Source organism: Coturnix japonica, chromosome 15 (genome assembly GCF_054131305.1).
Source record: "Coturnix japonica strain WE chromosome 15, WE-NBRP24, whole genome shotgun sequence".
In the NCBI taxonomy this organism is placed as follows: Eukaryota; Metazoa; Chordata; class Aves; order Galliformes; family Phasianidae; genus Coturnix; species Coturnix japonica.
This window is the reverse complement of record NC_140677.1, coordinates 9,982,605-10,001,613: the sequence shown is the minus strand read 5'-3', so window position 1 is coordinate 10,001,613 and position 19,009 is coordinate 9,982,605. Positions and strand designations below refer to the sequence as shown.

Genomic DNA, 19,009 nt, shown 5'->3' with positions numbered 1-19,009 from the left:
CCCTGTAGGTGCAATTAAAGGTTCAGGACCTCCCTGCATTGCTTTCCCTTGGGAACTGGGAGGTGCTGGGGTGGGTGTGTTCAGCTCTTCAGTAGTATTTAGGTCAAAACAAAATGAGGACATTCTTGTGGTTTCTGTTAACGTTTCCCCCAGAAGCTCTGGCTTTGTGCAAACCTTTTCTTTCCCATCTGCCCCCGGGATCCCATTGAGCCTGTGAGTGCTGGGTGAGGGGAACTGAAGCCCCTGGGACCCACTGGTCCCGTTCCCAGCTCTACCACTTGATTTATTCTGAGGGGATCATCCCCTCTGTCTGCGGCTCCCTTTCTGTTTCTCCGTGTGTTCTTACACACACTTACTTAGGAGCAGTGATAATGTGCAAGCCAGAGTGCAGGATGTGGATCCAACTCTGAGCATTGCCTTGAGACCCATCTGTTGGGTGCCAGGGAATGTTTTGGGTGGCAGTGCAGTGTGCAGGGGGCCGTGTTACTGATTTCTGATGTTTTTTCATCCAGCCTTTGCTGAGCTGCAGACGGACATTAACGAACTCACTAACGACCTGGATGGGGCCGGCATCCCTTTCCTGGATTATCGCACTTACGCCATGCGAGTTCTGTTCCCTGGAATAGAAGACCACCCGGTGCTGAAGGAGATGGAGGTGTGGTACTGGGTGTCTGTCTGTCTGTCTCTGCAGGGTTTCATGCTGGGGATACACCTCTGAGCTGGAAAGGGAAAGGCATGTGATGTGGCGATGCTCATCCTCTTCCTTGCAGCTTCTGAGCTATGAGCAGGGAGTTTGGGGGTTCCAGAACAGGCTGCCTTGAGCATGGGGCTGCAGGGGTACTGTGAACCTCAGGCGGCAAGGGATGTAGGCTGGCGAGGGTGGGCAGAACTATGCTGTTTTCATGGCTGGACTATGCCAAAAGCTAGGAGTAAGCCCACCCCTACTGCAATAGAATGGATAAACAGCAAATAGCAGAGAGGGCAAAGTGTTTTGGGGCTGTTTGGGGTAGGAGTAATAAAGGATTGCTGCTGCTTCTGTGCTTGCAGTGTTGGTTGTTGCACTACAGGAGGGATAGAAGAAACTTCAGGCATGTGAGCACAGGCTGAGTGGTTGCTGCTCTCTCTGACATTAATATCAATGTTTATATTAATATCATTGCTGCTGTCATTTTCTACAGCACTTGCTTTATTCAGTTGGATTTGTTTGATGCCTGCATGGTCACTCTTGCTAGCAGACTTGTCCAACATGTACTGTGTCTGTGGCTCTGTTTCCCAGTACAGAGCCCAAGCTGGGCATCCTGCTCCTCAGAACAGCACCCTTTTCTCTCTCAGCCTTCCCACACCTACACACCATTTGAGGCATGCAGTGTGGGGCTGCTGGGGCTGCTCTTGGTTGGAGAAATGAGGTTGTGTGAACCTTGGTTTCCCCTTGCTTCTGACCCAGTGTGGTAATTGATGTTGGTATGGGATTCGCTTGGTATTTAGGAGAAGCACTCAGCTCTGGTGCAGGATGCATGGTTGCTAGTTACACCCTGAACCCTTACCAACTGCAAGCACATGTGTTGGTGCTGTCAGGCATTACAGCCTCGGCTAGGGGAGCTGGCCCTGTGCCTGCTCCTAATCCCAGCTCTGGAGGCAGCGGGGTCCCTGTTTCCGTGGATTTCCCCATGCAGCTCAGGTTTCCCAGATGCTTGGAGCTGTTACTGGCCATGGGGCCTGGGAGCAGCCTTCCCCTGGGCACAGCCCTTCCTGTCCCTGCAGAAGCCTGGCTCAGCTCAGCTCTGCTCCTGCTCCTAAGGGTATTCCTTAAGATTTTTCCTTGAGGCAGTGATGCAGAGCTGCTGGAACAGGTATGTGGATGGGGCACCTTGGAATGGATGAGAGCAGAAAGCTCTCGTGGCAACATCTGTTGGATGCTGCAGTCCCCTCCAAAGGGGAGAGGGGTGGAAATGATAGCAAACTGGAGCTCTGGAGAGGAAATTGCAGAGGAGTAATTGTGAATTATCCAGGGGGACTGAGCAGGAGTTCATCCACTCCCAGCTCCTAATTCAAAACATCCCACCAGAAAGAGCATGCAGGCTCAACCTTGCCTGGGGCACAAAGGGTTAAAATTGCAAGGAAGGGAAAGAAGAAAAAAAAAATCACCAAAAAAACCCCAAAGAGATTAAATAAAGCAACTACAGTTGTGCAAGCCTCATATAATTGAATCAGGTTTGCTTTTATTTGTCTCTTTGCTCATGGTGTAACATTAGTTACTGCGGATGACGGGAGGGAAGTGGCGCTCGCTTGCACACCCGCTAATCCACAGCCAAGCATTACACTGTCATTACCAGCTCCTTTTCTCTTTACGTTTGTTGGGGGGAGGTTTGTTGCTTTGTGTGAGTTTAAGCCTGATTAAATATTTAATTCAGTATTGTTCATTTATTTCTGCTAATGATCCGCGAGTTAAACACAGCAGTGCAGGCAGGTGGCAGGGCGGCGCGTGTAGGGCTGTGTGCAGTGGGCACTGCCATCCTCTGGTGCCTTTCCCAAACCCAATATGATGGCTGCTGTTGGGCAGGACCCAACCCCAACTGGCTGAACTGAACGCCAGTTGAATGCATCCATGGAGGTGTTCCAGAACCATGGAGATATGACACTGGGCGAAGTGGTCTGTGGGCATGGTGGGTTTGGATTGATGTTTTAACTTGGTGATATTAGTGGTCTTCTCCTACCTTAGTGATGCTGTAAGTTGACGTGATGGTAACAGTTTGATGGTTGGATTTAGATGATCTTGGATGTCTTTTCTAGTCTTAATGATTCCACGAGGAAGGATTACTGTAAACAGGGACAGGGAGGTTTGTCACTTCCCCAACATCATGCTGGGATGTCCTGGGGCAGGTTTTCCCTCTCTCCTTCATGGTGAGGAGACACATGGGGCTCGTGTGACACACATGTCAAGAAAATGGGATTATTTTTTTCCTGTGGGAAGCATCAGCAGTTTTGGAGGGGGAAGGCACAAACACGAGCTTCACTGAACCAAAAAGCGACGATCCAAAGTTTTGATTGAAGTGAAATGATTTGATGTGTCAAAACCCTCTCCTTCATTCTGAGTTGATGTTTTGAAATGAAGAGTCTTGTTTTGTCTCCAAATATCGACGCAAAATGAAATTTCTCACTTATTCTCCCAATCAGGAAGACAAGGAGAAAAAAAAAATCATTAAAATTGATGTTGCACCAGATAAAGGCTTTTATTCAGAGGAAACCATCTTTTCTAATAGGAGGATGTTGTGTGTAAAAATGCTCCTTTCTGGTAAGAAATATGGTCGGTGCTGAGCAGAGCAGCGCTAATGAAGGCGATGGGGAGATGAAAAGAACCCAGCCCATTCCCAGCTGGACATGGCTGAGATACAGCTTCAAAAGCAAAAGGGAATATTTCAGATGGTGTCAGGAGAGGGGCAGACCCAGGTTTCCACTATTTACTCCTGTCTGAAATCTATCCTCCAAAACCCAGCAGCTTTACTGATTGCAGAGCTCGGTATTGAGGCTTTATTTGCTTTCTGGGTATTGAAAAGGGGCAGGCACTCCTTCAGTGTGATACCCACACCATGCGTTGGGTGGGAATTGAGCTTCTCGGTAGCTGAAATTTTGATACACAAGAACAAAGAGAATATATATGAAGGATGTACATGTATGTCTTTGCATACATGTTTGAAGTTGATGCATGCACTGGTGCCCCAAGACTGTGTAAACTTGATGCGCAGCCCCCCTGAATTCTCATTGCCCTCCTGCTCGCGCCCATCTCCCAGCTTTGCTCTATCCCTGCAGGTCCAGGCAAATGTGGAGAAGTCCCTGACCCTCTTTGGGCAGCTCCTGAACAAGAAGCACTTCCTGCTCACCTTCATCCGCACTCTGGAGGCTCAGCGGAGCTTTTCCATGCGGGACCGTGGCAATGTGGCCTCACTCATCATGACAGCACTGCAGGGTGAGATGGAGTATGCCACGGGTGTTCTGAAGCAGCTCCTCTCTGACCTCATCGAGAAGAACCTGGAGAGTAAGAACCATCCTAAGCTGCTCCTGCGGAGGTGAGTGGCCATTTAAAGGGATGGTGCTGTGCGGTGGTGCCCCTGTGTGCCAGCAGCCAACAAGAACCCTTCTTTCCTCACCACCTCTTTAGGGGCGTTGCCCACCTTGGCAAGCTTGGCAGGGTTTTCCAAGCAGATTTCTGCAAGCCAGGAGTCTCACCCAGGGCTGGGGTAGAGTGTGAGCAGGAGGCAGCATGCCAAGCCCCGCCGTGAGTCTGCCTGGGCCATCAATATTTAATGATAGCTCTGAGCTCTCCTTCATCACGGGCTGATGAATATTGAAAGATACACCAAGTGCTGAACAAAAACAATTAATAAGCTCCACCAGCCCAGCCTGAGGCCCTCCATGCCATCCCTTCACATGCTGTGCCCGTACCAGCCTGCAGGAGGGATGCAGCAGCATCCCTTCAGTGGGGATGGCTGCACTGTTGGCGTGTCACCAGAAAGGCGTGAGGATGCTAGAGCATCTTTCAGACATCATCTGATGTTCTTGGCATGGCCAGACTGGACAGAGCCCATTGGGCTTTGTGTGCCTGGCCATGGGGAGATGCCTGGAGCACGTACAGCTGCAAGCTGGTCCCTGGCTGCGTTCCCTTGGCTGGTCTCTTTCTCATTTGTCACATATGTCCCAAAGGAGCCCATGGTTTCTCAGAGCACCTTGAAAGGAATAATGTGCCAGATCGTGTGGTGCAAATGTGCAGCTGGCAAGATTAGGACCATGGGGGGGGCAACCCATTTGTCCCTGACCTGAACTCATCCCTAGGCTCTTCCTCTCTTGCTGTCCCTCCAAAATAGCGGGCTTCACCAAGGCAGGTGGAGCTGTGGGAGGCTTAGGACAGGGATGAGACTCCCTATTAGTCTGCTGCTTGTCCCCAGGTAAAATCTAACCAGACTTTGCTCTTCCTGCAGCCACAGAATTTGAGGCTGCACTTCCTCTGTCCTTGTGATTAGCCGTGCTGTTGGGTGAGAGAATGTACTTACCGCCCAGAGCAACCAGATTACCATTGATCTTACTGGGGAGAGCTGTTATTTATTTATTTTGTTATTGGATAATCCCCCATTGCTGTGGCATCTGGCCCTGTTGTAGATAAAGACGAACATCTGCTGGAGCTCAGGCTGTGGCACTGGAGATGGATGTTCAGGGCAGTCAGTGGAGGAGCTGGGCTGGAGCTGAGGAGGATGTCTGCTGGTAACATCAGCCCATCCTTTCCTTGGCTTTCTCCCTACATCTCTGTCCTTGTCTCTTTTTTCTCCTCTTAATGGATTAATCTTTGCTGATGGGCTCAAGAAAGCTTTCCTCCTTCAGCCTGAGGTATTACCATCCCCTAATGCCTTAAGGAGGGCTCTGCTGTGCCACTGAGGGCAAAAAGGGATAAACCCCATTAACACCAGAGAAAGGCTTGGAGGGGACAGCACAACCCTGAGTCAGCGTGAATAAACTCCAGGAAAGTGGATTTCCTACCCCAGCCATCTGGCCATGGAGAATGGCTCCTGTCCCATCTGCTCTGCATGGCATTGCCTTTGGGCAGCGGGGTCCCTCATGAGCACTCTTGAGATTCAGTTTCCTTCTGGTTTTTGTTTCCTGAACCAACCTGTGTCCATTTCTTTGGTGTAACAGGAATGCAAATCTGTCTGGGAGGTTATTAGTATTGCTTGTGCTTTCAGGAGCATCTGCGTTTATAAGTGGCTGATCTGATGATTAATGGGCAGATAAGCTGAGAAGTATAACCAGAGGGTTTCAGGAGGCTGGCTGGTAATTTTACCTGAAAGGGAGTAAAAGTGACTTTAAAAGTAATGGATGTGTTAAGGTGAATTTTAAGCTTGTGGCAGCTAGACCAGCCTGTGGTGCAGCAATAGGCACATTTACTGTGAGCTGTGTGGTGGTGATGGGTGAAAGACTTTCAGTGTCCTCTCCTGATGGCTTTGCTGTCTCTGCCTTCCCTACAGAACGGAGTCAGTCGCAGAGAAGATGCTGACAAATTGGTTCACATTTCTGCTGTACAAGTTTCTGAAGGTGAGTTTGGGAGGGATTGCTGACCCTCTGTGGGAGCAGAGGTGGGTTCCTACCTCACTGGGCTGGGCAGTGTGTCACCTAGGGCCTGGGCTGATGTGTATCCTCAGTCTGCAGTTCCCTCCTGGAGCGCTGATCACTTCCCAGGCCTTGGTTTCCTTCCCACATTTCTGAGATGTGATTACTGATTCTGGCTTCCCTTCTGGGGAAATAGCCGAGATTGAGAAATGAAATGCAGGCAGGGATTGCTTAATGCATTCTGGTTTTGAGATCTTCATAAAAACAGTGCCTGGAGAAAGGATAAATCTGTAGGAGCCCAATTGAGTCTTGAATTTCTTCCCAGTGATCTCCACTCCTCCCTCCTGTCACAACTCAGGAGGACGAAGCTCCAGGAGCTGGTCCCACTTAGACATGCTCTTGCTCAGAGGATATTTCTGCTGATTCGATCTCATTTTCCTCCGTCTGTCTTTTGAAACCAAGGCTTCTCACAGGGGGCTTGTTTCTCCCAGGCATCTCCACTTTTTCTGTCACTTCCCCTCTAAAAGTTGCTCCTAGGTCCCAATGGGGACAGCAACTTCCCATTGTGCCATCTCATGTGTATACAGGGACAAATGAGGCTGACTGCCTTGCCTGTGTTGGCAAGCACTGTGTCCTGGTCGCGCTTTGGGCTGAAACTGTTGGTCCTGCTGTTAGTCTGTCAGTCACTGAGGTTGTTTCTTGGGATCCTGCCTGGCTCAGTGAGGCTGGGTGGCATGCAGCCGTTTTTGTGGGATTTCATCCCTCATTAAGATAAAGGGAGTTTGAACCATTTCCAGCCAAGAGATGAGAGTGAGCAGGAGTCTGTGCAGAACTCAAGTGATCGTCAACGAGAGGTGATTTATAACATCACTTGCATGCACTTGGCTTTTTGCCTCTGTCGAGGGACAGCCTGTATCTATAAACATCTAGCTGTAGCATGTGGCAGAGGTTGCTTTCCAGGGGTGGGACAGGAGAAAAGCAGTGCCATTCACAGGGATATTGCAGACTTCCCCAACCTCCTCACTCTGCTGCTTTGCTCCGTGGTGCCTCCCCTGCCTCTTGTAATGGCAGTGCCATGTTGGGAAGGTGTGGGTAGGACTTTGCAGCCTCCTCCTAAAGGGGGGAGGCAAAGGAGAGGGTCAGATTCCCCCATTTTTGGTGGTCAAATAGGATTGCTATGGATGAGCTTGGAAGTAAACGTGGTTATTCTGCAGTCCAGAGCTCAGCATGCATCTTTCCAACATCCAAGGTGACATCTGGGGGTGCTGCTGGTTTCATGACCATGATCTGATGCCCTTGTCCTGTCCCTGGCTGGGTAAATCTCTGTGGCTGTGTCATAAGGATGTGGTCACCTCCTTCAGAAGCTACTTTGGATTGGTTATTTCCCACCTCTGGACACAGAGATGGGATCAGGACAGTGTATTTTTCTGAAGCCCTTGGCTAAGCCATGGCACTAGCAGAAGGTCACCTCTGGTCTATCTACAGTTGCAGAAGGAGAAAGAAATCTGCTCTAGGTGCACTATTATAGGAGGAATATGCACAGAGGGCTCAGGTAAACCCACTGTTTTACCTAGATCATATCCCTGGGGAAATGGTGGAAGCTTCAGTGCTTGGGTCAATCAGAATGGATGGGAAATAGGCTTAAGGGTGCCCCTACTGTCCTACCTCCATTGAGGGAGACCCATAGGGCCTTTTCTGCCTGTCTCCTGCTGGTGAAGATCACAGGTGGCATCAAAAGCAGGGAGAACCCGTGGAGTAGATGGAGAGGTATCACAGCAGACAGTTTGCCAGCAGGAAAACATATGCCTTGCACCAAACCGCACTAATTGTGCATGTAAATGAGTCAGGCGGATGTGTGCCCAGCTGCCAGAGCTGTGCTCAGCAAACCTGCCTGGAGCGGGCTGGGTGCTTAGCATGGCACTGGGCTGGGACAGGGAATGGGGACAGGACAGACTCCTGCTGCCCAGGGCTGAGGGTAGAGGCAAGATGGCAGTGTTCAGAACCCTTGCTGGAACCCTGAAGTAACATTTATCAGATTCTTAATGAGACACCCTGGGAAAACGGAGAGGGATAATTCAAGACAAACAGTGAAAAATGCACGATATTAGGTGCCTGATGAGCTACATCTAGTTGATACGGCAGTCTGAGAGTTAGCTGGCTCGCCTCAGCCTGCACCCAACACGCTGATGTGTATATGAATGTACCATTCACAGCAGTTTGCTTGGCCTGCAGAGATTATCCCCCAGCCCCTCCTTGTTCTATCCTCCAGACACAGCTGGGCGGTAGTGGTTGCCCGTCACCATGCAGGCTGGCCTGTCCCCATTCCATGGCCCCTCCTGGCTCAGAAAGCCTGCATGCTGCTGGAGAAGTGATTTCCCATCACCAGGATCCCCTCCATCTCTCTGGGGAATCCATATGACCAAGATCTAATCTATGGATCCCCAAAGAGGTTTATTCCTCATCAGCCAGGCTGGTGTGTGAGCACTGGAGGAGGTGATTCCTGGACTCAGCCATTTATTTTCCATCCATGCTGCATTCCTCAGACTGGAAGACTCTCAAGGAGTTTTTATAAGCAATGAAAAGAAGCAATTTCTTGTCTTTCTTCCTTGGCTGGTGGGCTCGTTGTGAGTGCTGGGGGCTTGTGGCTTTGGGGCAGCCCAGCAAGCCGGCTGTTAGCATGTGGCATAGCACCCACCTCGGGTCTCTCACTTCTCCGAGCTGACTTAATGAAGCCAAGTTTGCAAATGAAACATAATTTCAAAGACAGGCGTGTTGTCGGAAGGTCTGGGGATGATGTATGCCTGTTCCTGCTCGTTAGCAGCTGTCTCTTTAATTACCGCAGATGCTAACGAGATGCTAACAGCATATGGTGACAGGGAGAGCAGCCGCACTTTGCACCAAAGTACAATTTATTTGTGAGGCGGCCGGGAGGGAGGGGTGAGAGCTGGTGGGGTAAAATCTGTTGAGATTTCTCCCAGCCCTCCCTGCTGCCATCCTGCCCTATTTTCCCATTCAGGGGTAATGTCTGTGTCTGGAAGGGCACGCTGGGATGCAGTGTAGAGGAGCAGTTTGAGCCTTGCATGGTGAAGTGGTGTCTACTTCCAGCTGTCCTTCAGCTCATGGCTTCAGGCTGGTTGGTCTGTTGTTGTGCCATGGCTCTGGCCTTGGCAGGTACTGAATTGTTGCAGCTTTAACATCCAGCTTCTTTGGGTGAAGCATCCAGTTCCTCTCCTTTTCTCCCACCTTGTGAGATAGATACTGATGTGGCTAGTAGCTAGTGCTGCCTCTGATTGTGGGGGTTTAACAGTAGGGACATATAGGTGGCAAATGGCTTAGCTGTAGGAAATGGTCTCCCAGTCCATTTCGTCAGGTTGGAGACCTCCAGCAAGTTTTTAAGGAGAATGAATTGCTGCAGGATACAAATTGCCTTCGTGTGCCCCACTTCTTGCAGTCTTGGGGAAGGGTTGGATGTGGTTTATAAAGCCACGGATGGAGCTTGATGCCACAGAGGCACAACAGGCTTCTGTCACTGTGGTTCTGAAAGGCAAGGTTGGTGCCTGACACCTTCTCACCTGTCTCTCTTCCTCCCCTCTGTCCCCTGTTCCACAGGAATGTGCTGGGGAGCCACTCTTCATGCTGTACTGTGCCATCAAGCAGCAGATGGAGAAGGGACCCATTGATGCCATCACCGGGGAGGCTCGCTACTCTCTCAGTGAGGACAAGCTTATCCGGCAGCAGATTGACTACAAAATGCTGGTTAGTGCAAGTGGGATCCTCACTTTGTACTAGTTCTTGCCACGATCCCTAGGCCAGCTATTTAACAGGGTCTTGGTAACACCCTTAGGGCTTTGCAGAGAGTGTTTTTGCTCTTATTACTGTTTCCAGCATCTGTGGGAATCAAAGTTAGAGCCTGGGGATTACCATGGAAGATGGAGAACTACTACTTCTCCCATATGAGCTGTCTGTTTTGTCCAGCTGTGTGTTAAGTGGGTCCTTCTTCTGGCTGAGGCTGTAGCTGGTTCTTCACCACCTCCTTCTCCACCTGAGTGGAGTTGGGAGTGGAATGTACATGTATAGTGTTGAAGCTTTGCTGTCTTTTTTGAATTGGCATGGTTTGCTGGCCTAGGATTCCCACATGGATTTCATATTGCTTATCTGGAAATAACTGGAGGTTTTGGGTTGGAAGGGGAGAGGTGGGAAGAAAAAGGAAGCAGGAATATGCCACAAGGCTGCACCTTCAGGGTGGCCTGGGATTGAGCAGATGTGACTGTAGACAGCTGCAGCCCCGTGCCCTTGGATCTGCCATCCTCACGCTCAGTTCTTTCTGCCCCTCTGCAGACCCTCAACTGTGTGAACCCTGAGAATGAGAATGCGCCAGAGATTCCTGTCAAGGTGCTGAACTGTGACACCATCACACAGGTGAAAGAGAAGCTGCTGGATGCTGTCTACAAGGGAGTGCCCTATTCCCAGCGTCCCAAAGCTGGAGACATGGACCTTGGTAAGAGAGGGGCTGAGCACTCCCCTTGAAACACCCAAAGGCTGAAAGGCCAAAAAAATATTCAAGGCAAGCAAATGTGAATCTCCTTTAGGACTGAGGACCTGTCAGGGCAGGAGTATTTTTGCTTGTACAGTCCACTTTGGCTAAGATTGCTGTGCTGGTGGCACTGGCTGTGCATGGGAACCTCTGTGGTGAGAATGTGAGTCCTGCCGGTTAAGAGCAAAGGAACTCTCCACGCTCTGGCTTTGGTTTGGGTTGCAGGAATGAGGCTGAGGGACAAGAAGGGTGGAAGTTGTTGGGAACAGTGTTAATAGTCACATTGTTAGAGGAGGAACAGGAGGATGGAGAGGAGAGGAGTGAAATAAATGGTTGCCAGGGCCAAACTGATGCTGCTTTTTATTGAATACTTAGAAACAGCTTTTGCCCAACACCATGTTGACAGTCATCAGTCTGTAGGTTTGAAGGTGATGGCAGGGCTCTTTCGTTTATCCCAGACCTTGCTCCTCTGCTCTGCTTGGCTTTGTCCTCCAAGCTGCCTGCTAACCATGAGCCCTTCTCCCTCACTGGGACAGAGTGGCGGCAGGGCAGGATGGCCCGGATCATACTGCAGGATGAAGATGTCACCACAAAGATTGACAATGACTGGAAGAGGCTAAACACCCTGGCCCACTACCAGGTAATGCTGTCCATGGTGGAGAGTGCTGAGCAGTCACTAGCTGCTGAGAGCTCGAATATCTCTTCTCCCTCCTTATCTTGGTCAGGACCTGGGTTTGGCTCCCTAGACCGTGCTGCTCATGTGGGGACATGGCCAGGGGTCTGTGGTCACTTCTCTGTGCAGTCTCTGTGTTTTGGTCCTTCTGTTCAAGGAAGCACTAAATGGTGCATCTTCAGGACTCCTAGAGACTCATCCATGCTCTGACACTGCTTTGCTATTTTCAACTCCAAGCTTTTGGTGCATTTCCACTGTGCTCTGTGGCCCTGAAATGCTGCAGAGGTAGATGTTGTCCCCTGTCCCTGGGGCAGGGTGCAGTGTAGCTTCATCCCTCTGGGGCCGGCTTCTTCCTACTATGGAACTGTTCTTTGACTGCTTATCCCAGTGTCACAGCTTACTCATGCCATCTCTGCCCACAGGTGACAGATGGCTCCTCAGTAGCCCTGGTGCCCAAGCAGAACTCAGCGTACAACATCTCCAACTCCTCAACCTTTACCAAATCCCTCAGCAGATATGGTGAGTGCACAGGGGGATCCAGACCTTGCTCTCTACTTTGTTGGCGAAGAAGGCTGTACCAGGCTGGATTTGTAGACTGAGGCACCAGGACTTGCTGGAATAAGGTCCTCTAAATGCTTGATTCTCCTGTGCTGTAGTGTACTGGTGTCTGGGAGAGAGCAGTTCCCCATGGAGCCATCTCTTTTTGCAGCATGTTGGAGAAGGGAGAAAGGGGAAAAGACAAGTCAGATGGCTGCAGCTAAAGGGTCTCCTCCCTTATATTCCCCTGAAATCTAATTAAAGTAGTCACAGGGGGCACTAAGCACTTAAATAAGCCTAGCTGAGGGTTGGGGCAAATGTGCTTTGTAACACATGCTGAGGTCAGAGCAGAGGATGGGGGTGGAGAACTGGTAGAGAGATGGAGGTCAGTAAGGTATGAATTTCCCTCTGATGCTTGCAGAGAGCATGCTGCGGACAGCCAGCAGCCCCGACAGCCTGCGCTCACGCACCCCCATGATCACCCCAGACCTGGAGAGTGGCACCAAGCTCTGGCACCTAGTAAAAAACCACGACCACATGGACCAGCGGGAGGGTGACCGGGGCAGCAAGATGGTCTCTGAGATCTACCTGACCCGCCTGCTGGCCACCAAGGTATGGCACAGGGACACACAGCTGCCACATGGCTTTTGTGATCTGGGTGGGGAGGGATAAGGATTTGGGTTGTCCAGAGGTGCTACTGTTTTTTATTGAACTGCTGCTTCAATACTGGAACTGTTTTCCTGGTCTTTGGATCTGAGCTGAAGGTGACTTTTTGTGTGTCACAACCCTCAGTGTGTGTCCCTTGAGTGAACTTTCCTATTTGCTTTTTACACCCTCTGCCACTTTTACTGTTCCCCGTATCACTGAGCAACAGCTGGACTGCAAAGTAGAGGTTCACTGGAGGAGGCACCACATCCCATTGATTTGGCTTTTGGGGTAAAGCTGTGAAATCAGTGATGTAGGATGGGTAATTCCCTAAGGTGTATGGCATACAGCATACACGTGACAGCAGGGATCCCTTTCCCTCAGCCTGCATAAAACAAGGCCAGTACTGTTTGTCTGGGATCTCTCTAGGGAGGGCCAGGGGCTGTACTGAAGATAATGGCTCAAAATAGCAGAGATTGGGGTCAGCCATGACTCTTGTGATGTGGCTCCCTGCATTGTAGTAATTAAGGTTTGTTCACTGATATTTGTGATCAAGTCTTGGGTACCTTAATGGAACCTAAATAAAGACCACAATATAACTTATATCCACCCCTCTCCCCCCCCACCCCCTTGGTTTTTGCTCTATATCATGTTTTTATGTTTCTAGCATGCCATACAATGCAATGAAGGAGAAATGTGCTTGCTGTCATGTTGGTTTAAACCAACAAAAAACAGTGTGGTTACACAGACAGTACTGTGCTTTTGTTCCAGGTTGTAGGAACAGGAGTGAAATTAATTTAAAGGCCCATCTTTGTGCTGGGCGCTGCTGAATGGCCCTTCTCTCCTTCTCCTCCTCAGGGCACCCTGCAGAAATTCGTGGATGATCTGTTTGAGACTATCTTCAGCACAGCACATCGTGGGAGCGCACTGCCCCTCGCCATCAAATACATGTTTGATTTCCTGGATGAGCAAGCTGATAAGCACCAGATCAATGATTATGATGTCAGGCACACCTGGAAGAGTAACTGGTAATGGAGAGGGGCAGGGGGTCAGGGGCTGGCGATGTCACAGCTAATGATACCTCCTACCCTTCCCACAGGGAGCAGAAATATGCCTCAGGTTGTTCCTGGAAATGTTCCAGCACTAGAGAGGCCCATATCTCTGTGTTTCGGGTGTGGGTAAATCTCTCACATGCCTTCCTGCAGTAGAAACAATTTCAGGAATGCAGTGCTCACACTTGCCCTTGAATCCCTGGTGCCACAGTAACACATTCCCCCTTATGGCTGGAACTTGCTGAGGACAAACACGATCCTGTTCCCATCTCACCTTGAGTGAACGCAGCACGGCCTTCTCTGTCCTCTGGGCTCCTCCAGTGGTGCCAGCCTGCATTCTCATCTCAGTTGTCCTGGAGGTGTTTGCCACACTCCCTTCTGTCACTCAGCTGAGCGTGCCCTAACAGAGTCAGTGTAAAGCCGTGTACACATCCTCCATAACCTCGCCTGCAGAGCCAACCCATCAGCTCTGCTAATCGCTCTCTGAAAAGTGGGGAGGAGCTGCTTATGAGACCTCAGTGAGCACTGTGCTGGGGCCAGGGCTTGAGCACGTTTGCTCCTTCTCTGCAGCCCCCCTCGACATTCTGTGTTTCTGCTGCCTCACTGATTTCATCTCTCTGATCTTGCCGTTGCTGGAGACGGGTACATACGTTCCCGTGCCTGGCATTTGTTAAATGGCAGCCAAATTGCTTTTGTATAGTTCAGTAACTGTTGGCAATTAGCAGGGCAGGAAAAGAAACATTTTTAAATGGAGATGTGAGAGTGCGGAAGTGCTTGGAACTGATTTATAACTCTGCTTTCTATATTAAAAGAAGGAGTGAAACGCAAGGGAGGAAAAAAAGCCCCGCTCTGCAGGGGCTGGGCATGCAGGCTTCTGCATACTAATGCCTGTGCTTATCTCTGGGCACTAATTCAATGTGTGGAGCTAATTTCTTGAGGCCATTCCCTTCACAAATGAAATATGTACATGCACCCGGTACCCTCATTAGGAAAGTCCTGGGGAATGAAGTGTGTTTTGTCTAAGATAAAAGCATTCGCTGGGTGTTGGTGCTGAGGAGTGACAGATCGGAGAGGCATTCTAATGGAGGGAGACACTGAAAGGCTCCTGGGAGAGGAGAGGGGCAAGAGAGTGGGAAATGGAGCGATGGAGAGTGGCACACATGTAAGTATGCAGCAGGCATCCAGTCCCAGTGCCTCCACCGCTGAGAAATGTATCTTTGGCATCTGAGGCTACCTAAATCCTTATCTCATCTTAAATGTGCTAATGAGCCTCAGGAGGAATCTAGCGACCCCCTCCTGAAGCATGAGAGATGTGTGAAATGCCACCAAGTATCTGAGGATTATCGATATGGGAGGAGGGAACCATGCTTTGTGACCCATGGGCTCAGCAAGGGCTATTCCATGTGAGCAGACCCATGAAGAAGCAGCAGCTCTTTGCAGCCTTGCTTTGTCCTTGGAGATGTTGGCAATGCTGGGGGGTTTCTCCATGGAGAGCTGTGGCCATGTTGGGGTGGGCAGGGAACATGGTACTGCACTGAGGCAAAGGCAAATGGATGTTTGCTCAGGGCTCGTTTCATGTGCTGACTCCTGTTTCTTTTTGCCTTCAGTCTACCTCTACGTTTTTGGGTGAATGTGATTAAGAACCCCCAGTTTGTGTTCGACATTCACAAGAACAGTATTACTGATGCCTGCCTATCCGTGGTGGCTCAGACATTCATGGACTCCTGCTCAACTTCTGAGCACAAATTAGGAAAAGACTCTCCCTCCAACAAACTACTGTACGCCAAGGACATCCCCAATTACAAGAGCTGGGTAGAAAGGTGAGTAGGCTCAGTAGCATCTCCTCGCTTCTCCTGGAGGACTTACAGTGCATGTTACGTGGGTGTGGAGGTTTCACACTGAGGGTTTGGTTGTTGAGGGCGCTCTGAAGAGGCATCGTGCTGATGCTGGTGGAGGGTAATGCTCATCCGGGAGGTGCTGCTTTCTTGTGATTGTCTCCAGGAGTGAGTTTGCAATGAATTTGACAGAGCTGTTTTTGTCTTGCTTAAAGGATGCTAAAAGCAACCTCCGCTTTTGGCTTGTCTGATGTTTTCTGTTGTAAAAACTTGGTCAGTGCTAAGAAATTGCTAACATCTCCCTTGATTGCTTTTGAAGAGCAGTGAGAAGTAAGCCATGGACTAGAGAAGTGCCTTTTTGTAACATGACAATACATGCAGGTTTTGCTGAAATGATTGAAAATTGCCATTTCCCGTCTCTCATCCCTCTGTACATCTTGCCTGGGATCATGATGAGCTCGTGCTCCAAGGCAGTGCCTGGGCGAGGAACAGGTCCCTTGCTCCTTCTGACACCCTTCAATCATATTAGCTGATGAGAGACATCCTTCTGTCCCGCTGAATTAATGCTGTGTTAAGTATTCAGGGTTTGAATGTTACTGATTGCAAAGTGATGCTCTTGAGCATAAAGCTTTGTTTAGCTTTATCTTTCTGGGAGAGAAACCTGGGAGATGTTGTACAAAACCCTCCAAATAGAGCTACTGTTAGAATATCACCAGGTGCACAATGGGACTTTAAAAAGCTTAAAAAATACCACATTTCAGGTTTCTGAAGCAACCATTCCCTTGTACTGATAAGCTGAGCTGAAGATCATACTGTGTATTTTGCTAAGGACCCTTTCCATTTCTTGTGTCTTCATTGGGTACTGAATGAGCCAGATGAAAGACATGCAGGCAATAATAAGCATTGTATTTTCTAGTTTGTAAGCCTGAGACTTTGTAGCTCATGTTGTCCTTGGTTGTTTGCTAGTACTCAGTTACGTATTTATGTCACACCGTTGGCATGCCTGGTGCTTTGCAGGCAGGTACAAAGACAAGGTTCTTCCCTTGAGGAAGAGACAGCTTGGATCAGAAGAAAAGATGTCCCTGAAATATGCTGGCTAACATGAGAGATGAGCTGTGTTGTTATAGGAGAGAGTTCTTTGCAGAGGGCTAGAGGGGACTTTGGAGAGGGGTCCCTTAGGAACATCACAAACTTTGCTGCCTTTAAGTGTAAGGTGAATTTCTCTGACCTTGCCATCTCTGTGACAAAAATACTCGGCGCTGTATTATACTCAGACTGCAGAGAAAAGGTATAAAACCATTCCAGAGGGAAACATTGGTCTAGACGTGCTTCATCCCCAGGGAGAGGATGGGAGATGTAACCAATGACAGATGTTCCTGCCACCGCTTACTGCGGAGCAGGAGGGTGCTGGGGTGCGCTGCTTGGGAGCACGGGGTGCAGTCCCACAGGCAGTGAGTGGGGTATGTCTGTTGTTGGATTTTGCTGCAAAATCTGGCAATTCTGGCTTTTTGATACTGTTTCCTGTCATGCTTTGTGTCATGATAAAAGCCAGAACTGCTTCATTTTACCTGGATGTTTAAGGAGTTGCCCAAGTATTTTATCACTAGCTGAGCTGTGTGCTGTGGGACAGAGTGGATCCTCAGCTTCATCTCCTTGAGTGGTCTTGCTGCCATCTGCTCCTATCCAAATGCTCCAGCTGTGTCCCACCTCAGTGTTCAGCTGATGATGCTAATGATGCTAATCACCGTACCAGAAACTTTACTGAGCTGTTCAAGGAGTCACAAGGAGTAAAGCAAATCTGGGAGGGAGTTGTGCTCTGTTTTTCCAGGTGCTGGGAGCAGGCAGGGCTTGTTTGATGCAGATGGGGTTTCTTTCTGGATGGAAGCCCATGGACCTATCCAGTGTGGTTTCCTAAAAGACCTCAGTCTGTTGCTTGTATTTGCAGCTGTGCATGCAAGTCAGGGTCATAAAATGCCTCCTGGTTTTGTTGAAGCAAAATATTCTGGTTTTGTACCACGATTCTGGATGGTACGAGCTGTGTCACCACTGTGAGGAAAGATGCTTCTTGTGCAGCTTCTCCAGAGGTTCTCAGTAAGCATCACGGGGTGGGCTCATCCCCTTCGCTTCCTCAATATTTCTGACTGGCTCTTCCATTTTTCTTGCCTCTCCCTTGCAGATATTATGCAGATATTGCTAAAATGCCAGCAATTAGTGACCAGGATATGAGCGCCTACCTGGCAGAGCAGTCACGGTTACACCTCAGCCAGTTCAACAGCATGAGTGCGCTGCATGAGATCTACTCCTACATCACCAAGTACAAGGATGAGGTAAGATGTGGTGATGGGACCTCAAACCTGGGCTGCAGGCTGTGTCTCATAGCTCTCAGTTTTGCGCTATCCCTGTTTTATGAGGTGGGGGTGGGTGGTGCACAGGACTGAGATCAGTGGAGCAGAGGTGAGGCCGTGTATGGAGCCAGGAGCTGGTGGACAGTCCTATCCCTGCTCTGTGCTGACAAGTAGGGTTTAATTCCCATGTTTTCTGCTGGGAACAATGTGGAAAAACACCTATTTTTCTTTTGCTGTACATGTACTTGGTGTGTGAGCATAGCAGAGCTTTGGAGTTGGCACCTCTATTGCAGTGTGCCTACTCTATGTACTATGCCCAGCCCACTGCTGCAGTGATACTGGCACCACACTTACACCAGTGTCGAATAGCTCTGCTGCATGGGGATGTGAGATGATATGGTGACCTCTTCAGCACTTTCTTTGGGAGTATCAGTAAGAATGGTCAAAAAACCTCTCTGTTGTAATTTATACAAATTAACTTCACGAAGTACTGCTCAAATCTGCACCCCGCATCTTTTTATTAAAGCAATAAAGTATGTGACTACAGTAAAGCACAGATCTATACATATAACATGATAATATCGCTTTTCTTCTCCCAATAAAACAGACTGATGGCTGCATGAACAGTGGCTTATTTAGGTGACAGTATGCTGGCACTTTTTGCACAGGGAGGATGGGCCCCATCACTGCAGTAACAGATGAAACCCTGGTGCTTGGGAAGGGGCAGTGTGATGGTCACTGTAAAAATGCTGGTGGGATCCCTGTGCCATTCCCCAGCTGCAATGGGATGTCGTATCTGGGGTGTTTGCACTTCTGTGTGATGAGTTGGCCATGAAAAGTCCTGGAATGTTTTGCAGCTCATACAGCAGCTCTGTGGTTACCATGAGAGTGGCAGAGGTATGGTTCAGAGGATCCAGATCAGTCAGCATCCCTCAGTGACTATCAGGTGCTCACTTCCTCCAGGGTAAAAGTCCCCAGCCCTTAAACAAAACTTGGATGAGAGTAAGGAAGGGGCTGTATAGCACTGATGAGCTGCTCTTGGTGGGCACGGGTTTTCATCTTGTCAGCTAGCTGCAGCCTGACATCTGTTGAGTGTCTTGCTCTCCAAGCATTGCAAGTGTGTTCACAGCTCTCAGGAACTTCTTTTATTATTTGTAATGGAATTAATAAATCGCAGCTGTTCTCTTTGTTTGTTTTCATTCATTAAGCACAATTATAAGCAGCCCGACTGCACCCTCTTTGATGCGAAATGGGAGAGAATAATTTTTCCTGTTGTTCAGTGCAATAATAAGCTG

At 49.4% G+C, this 19,009-nt stretch overlaps 1 protein-coding gene across 4 annotated transcripts in view; it reads left to right on the top strand.

Moving 5' to 3' along the window:
* Positions 1 to 19,009, top strand: part of PLXNA1 (plexin A1) — a 92,398-nt gene that overhangs the window by 69,343 nt on the left and 4,046 nt on the right. For 3 of the 4 annotated variants that reach the window (XM_015874986.2, XM_085516887.1, XM_085516886.1), the window contains exons 21-31: positions 513 to 655; positions 3,808 to 4,064; positions 6,012 to 6,078; positions 9,703 to 9,849; positions 10,432 to 10,591; positions 11,086 to 11,267; positions 11,723 to 11,819; positions 12,259 to 12,449; positions 13,341 to 13,510; positions 15,142 to 15,354; positions 17,546 to 17,696. In XM_015874986.2, the coding sequence (XP_015730472.2) occupies positions 513 to 655; positions 3,808 to 4,064; positions 6,012 to 6,078; positions 9,703 to 9,849; positions 10,432 to 10,591; positions 11,086 to 11,267; positions 11,723 to 11,819; positions 12,259 to 12,449; positions 13,341 to 13,510; positions 15,142 to 15,354; positions 17,546 to 17,696 (1,778 nt within the window). The remainder of the gene's footprint in view (positions 1 to 512; positions 656 to 3,807; positions 4,065 to 6,011; positions 6,079 to 9,702; positions 9,850 to 10,431; positions 10,592 to 11,085; positions 11,268 to 11,722; positions 11,820 to 12,258; positions 12,450 to 13,340; positions 13,511 to 15,141; positions 15,355 to 17,545; positions 17,697 to 19,009) is intronic. The other variant, XM_015874987.2, reaches the window with a different exon arrangement.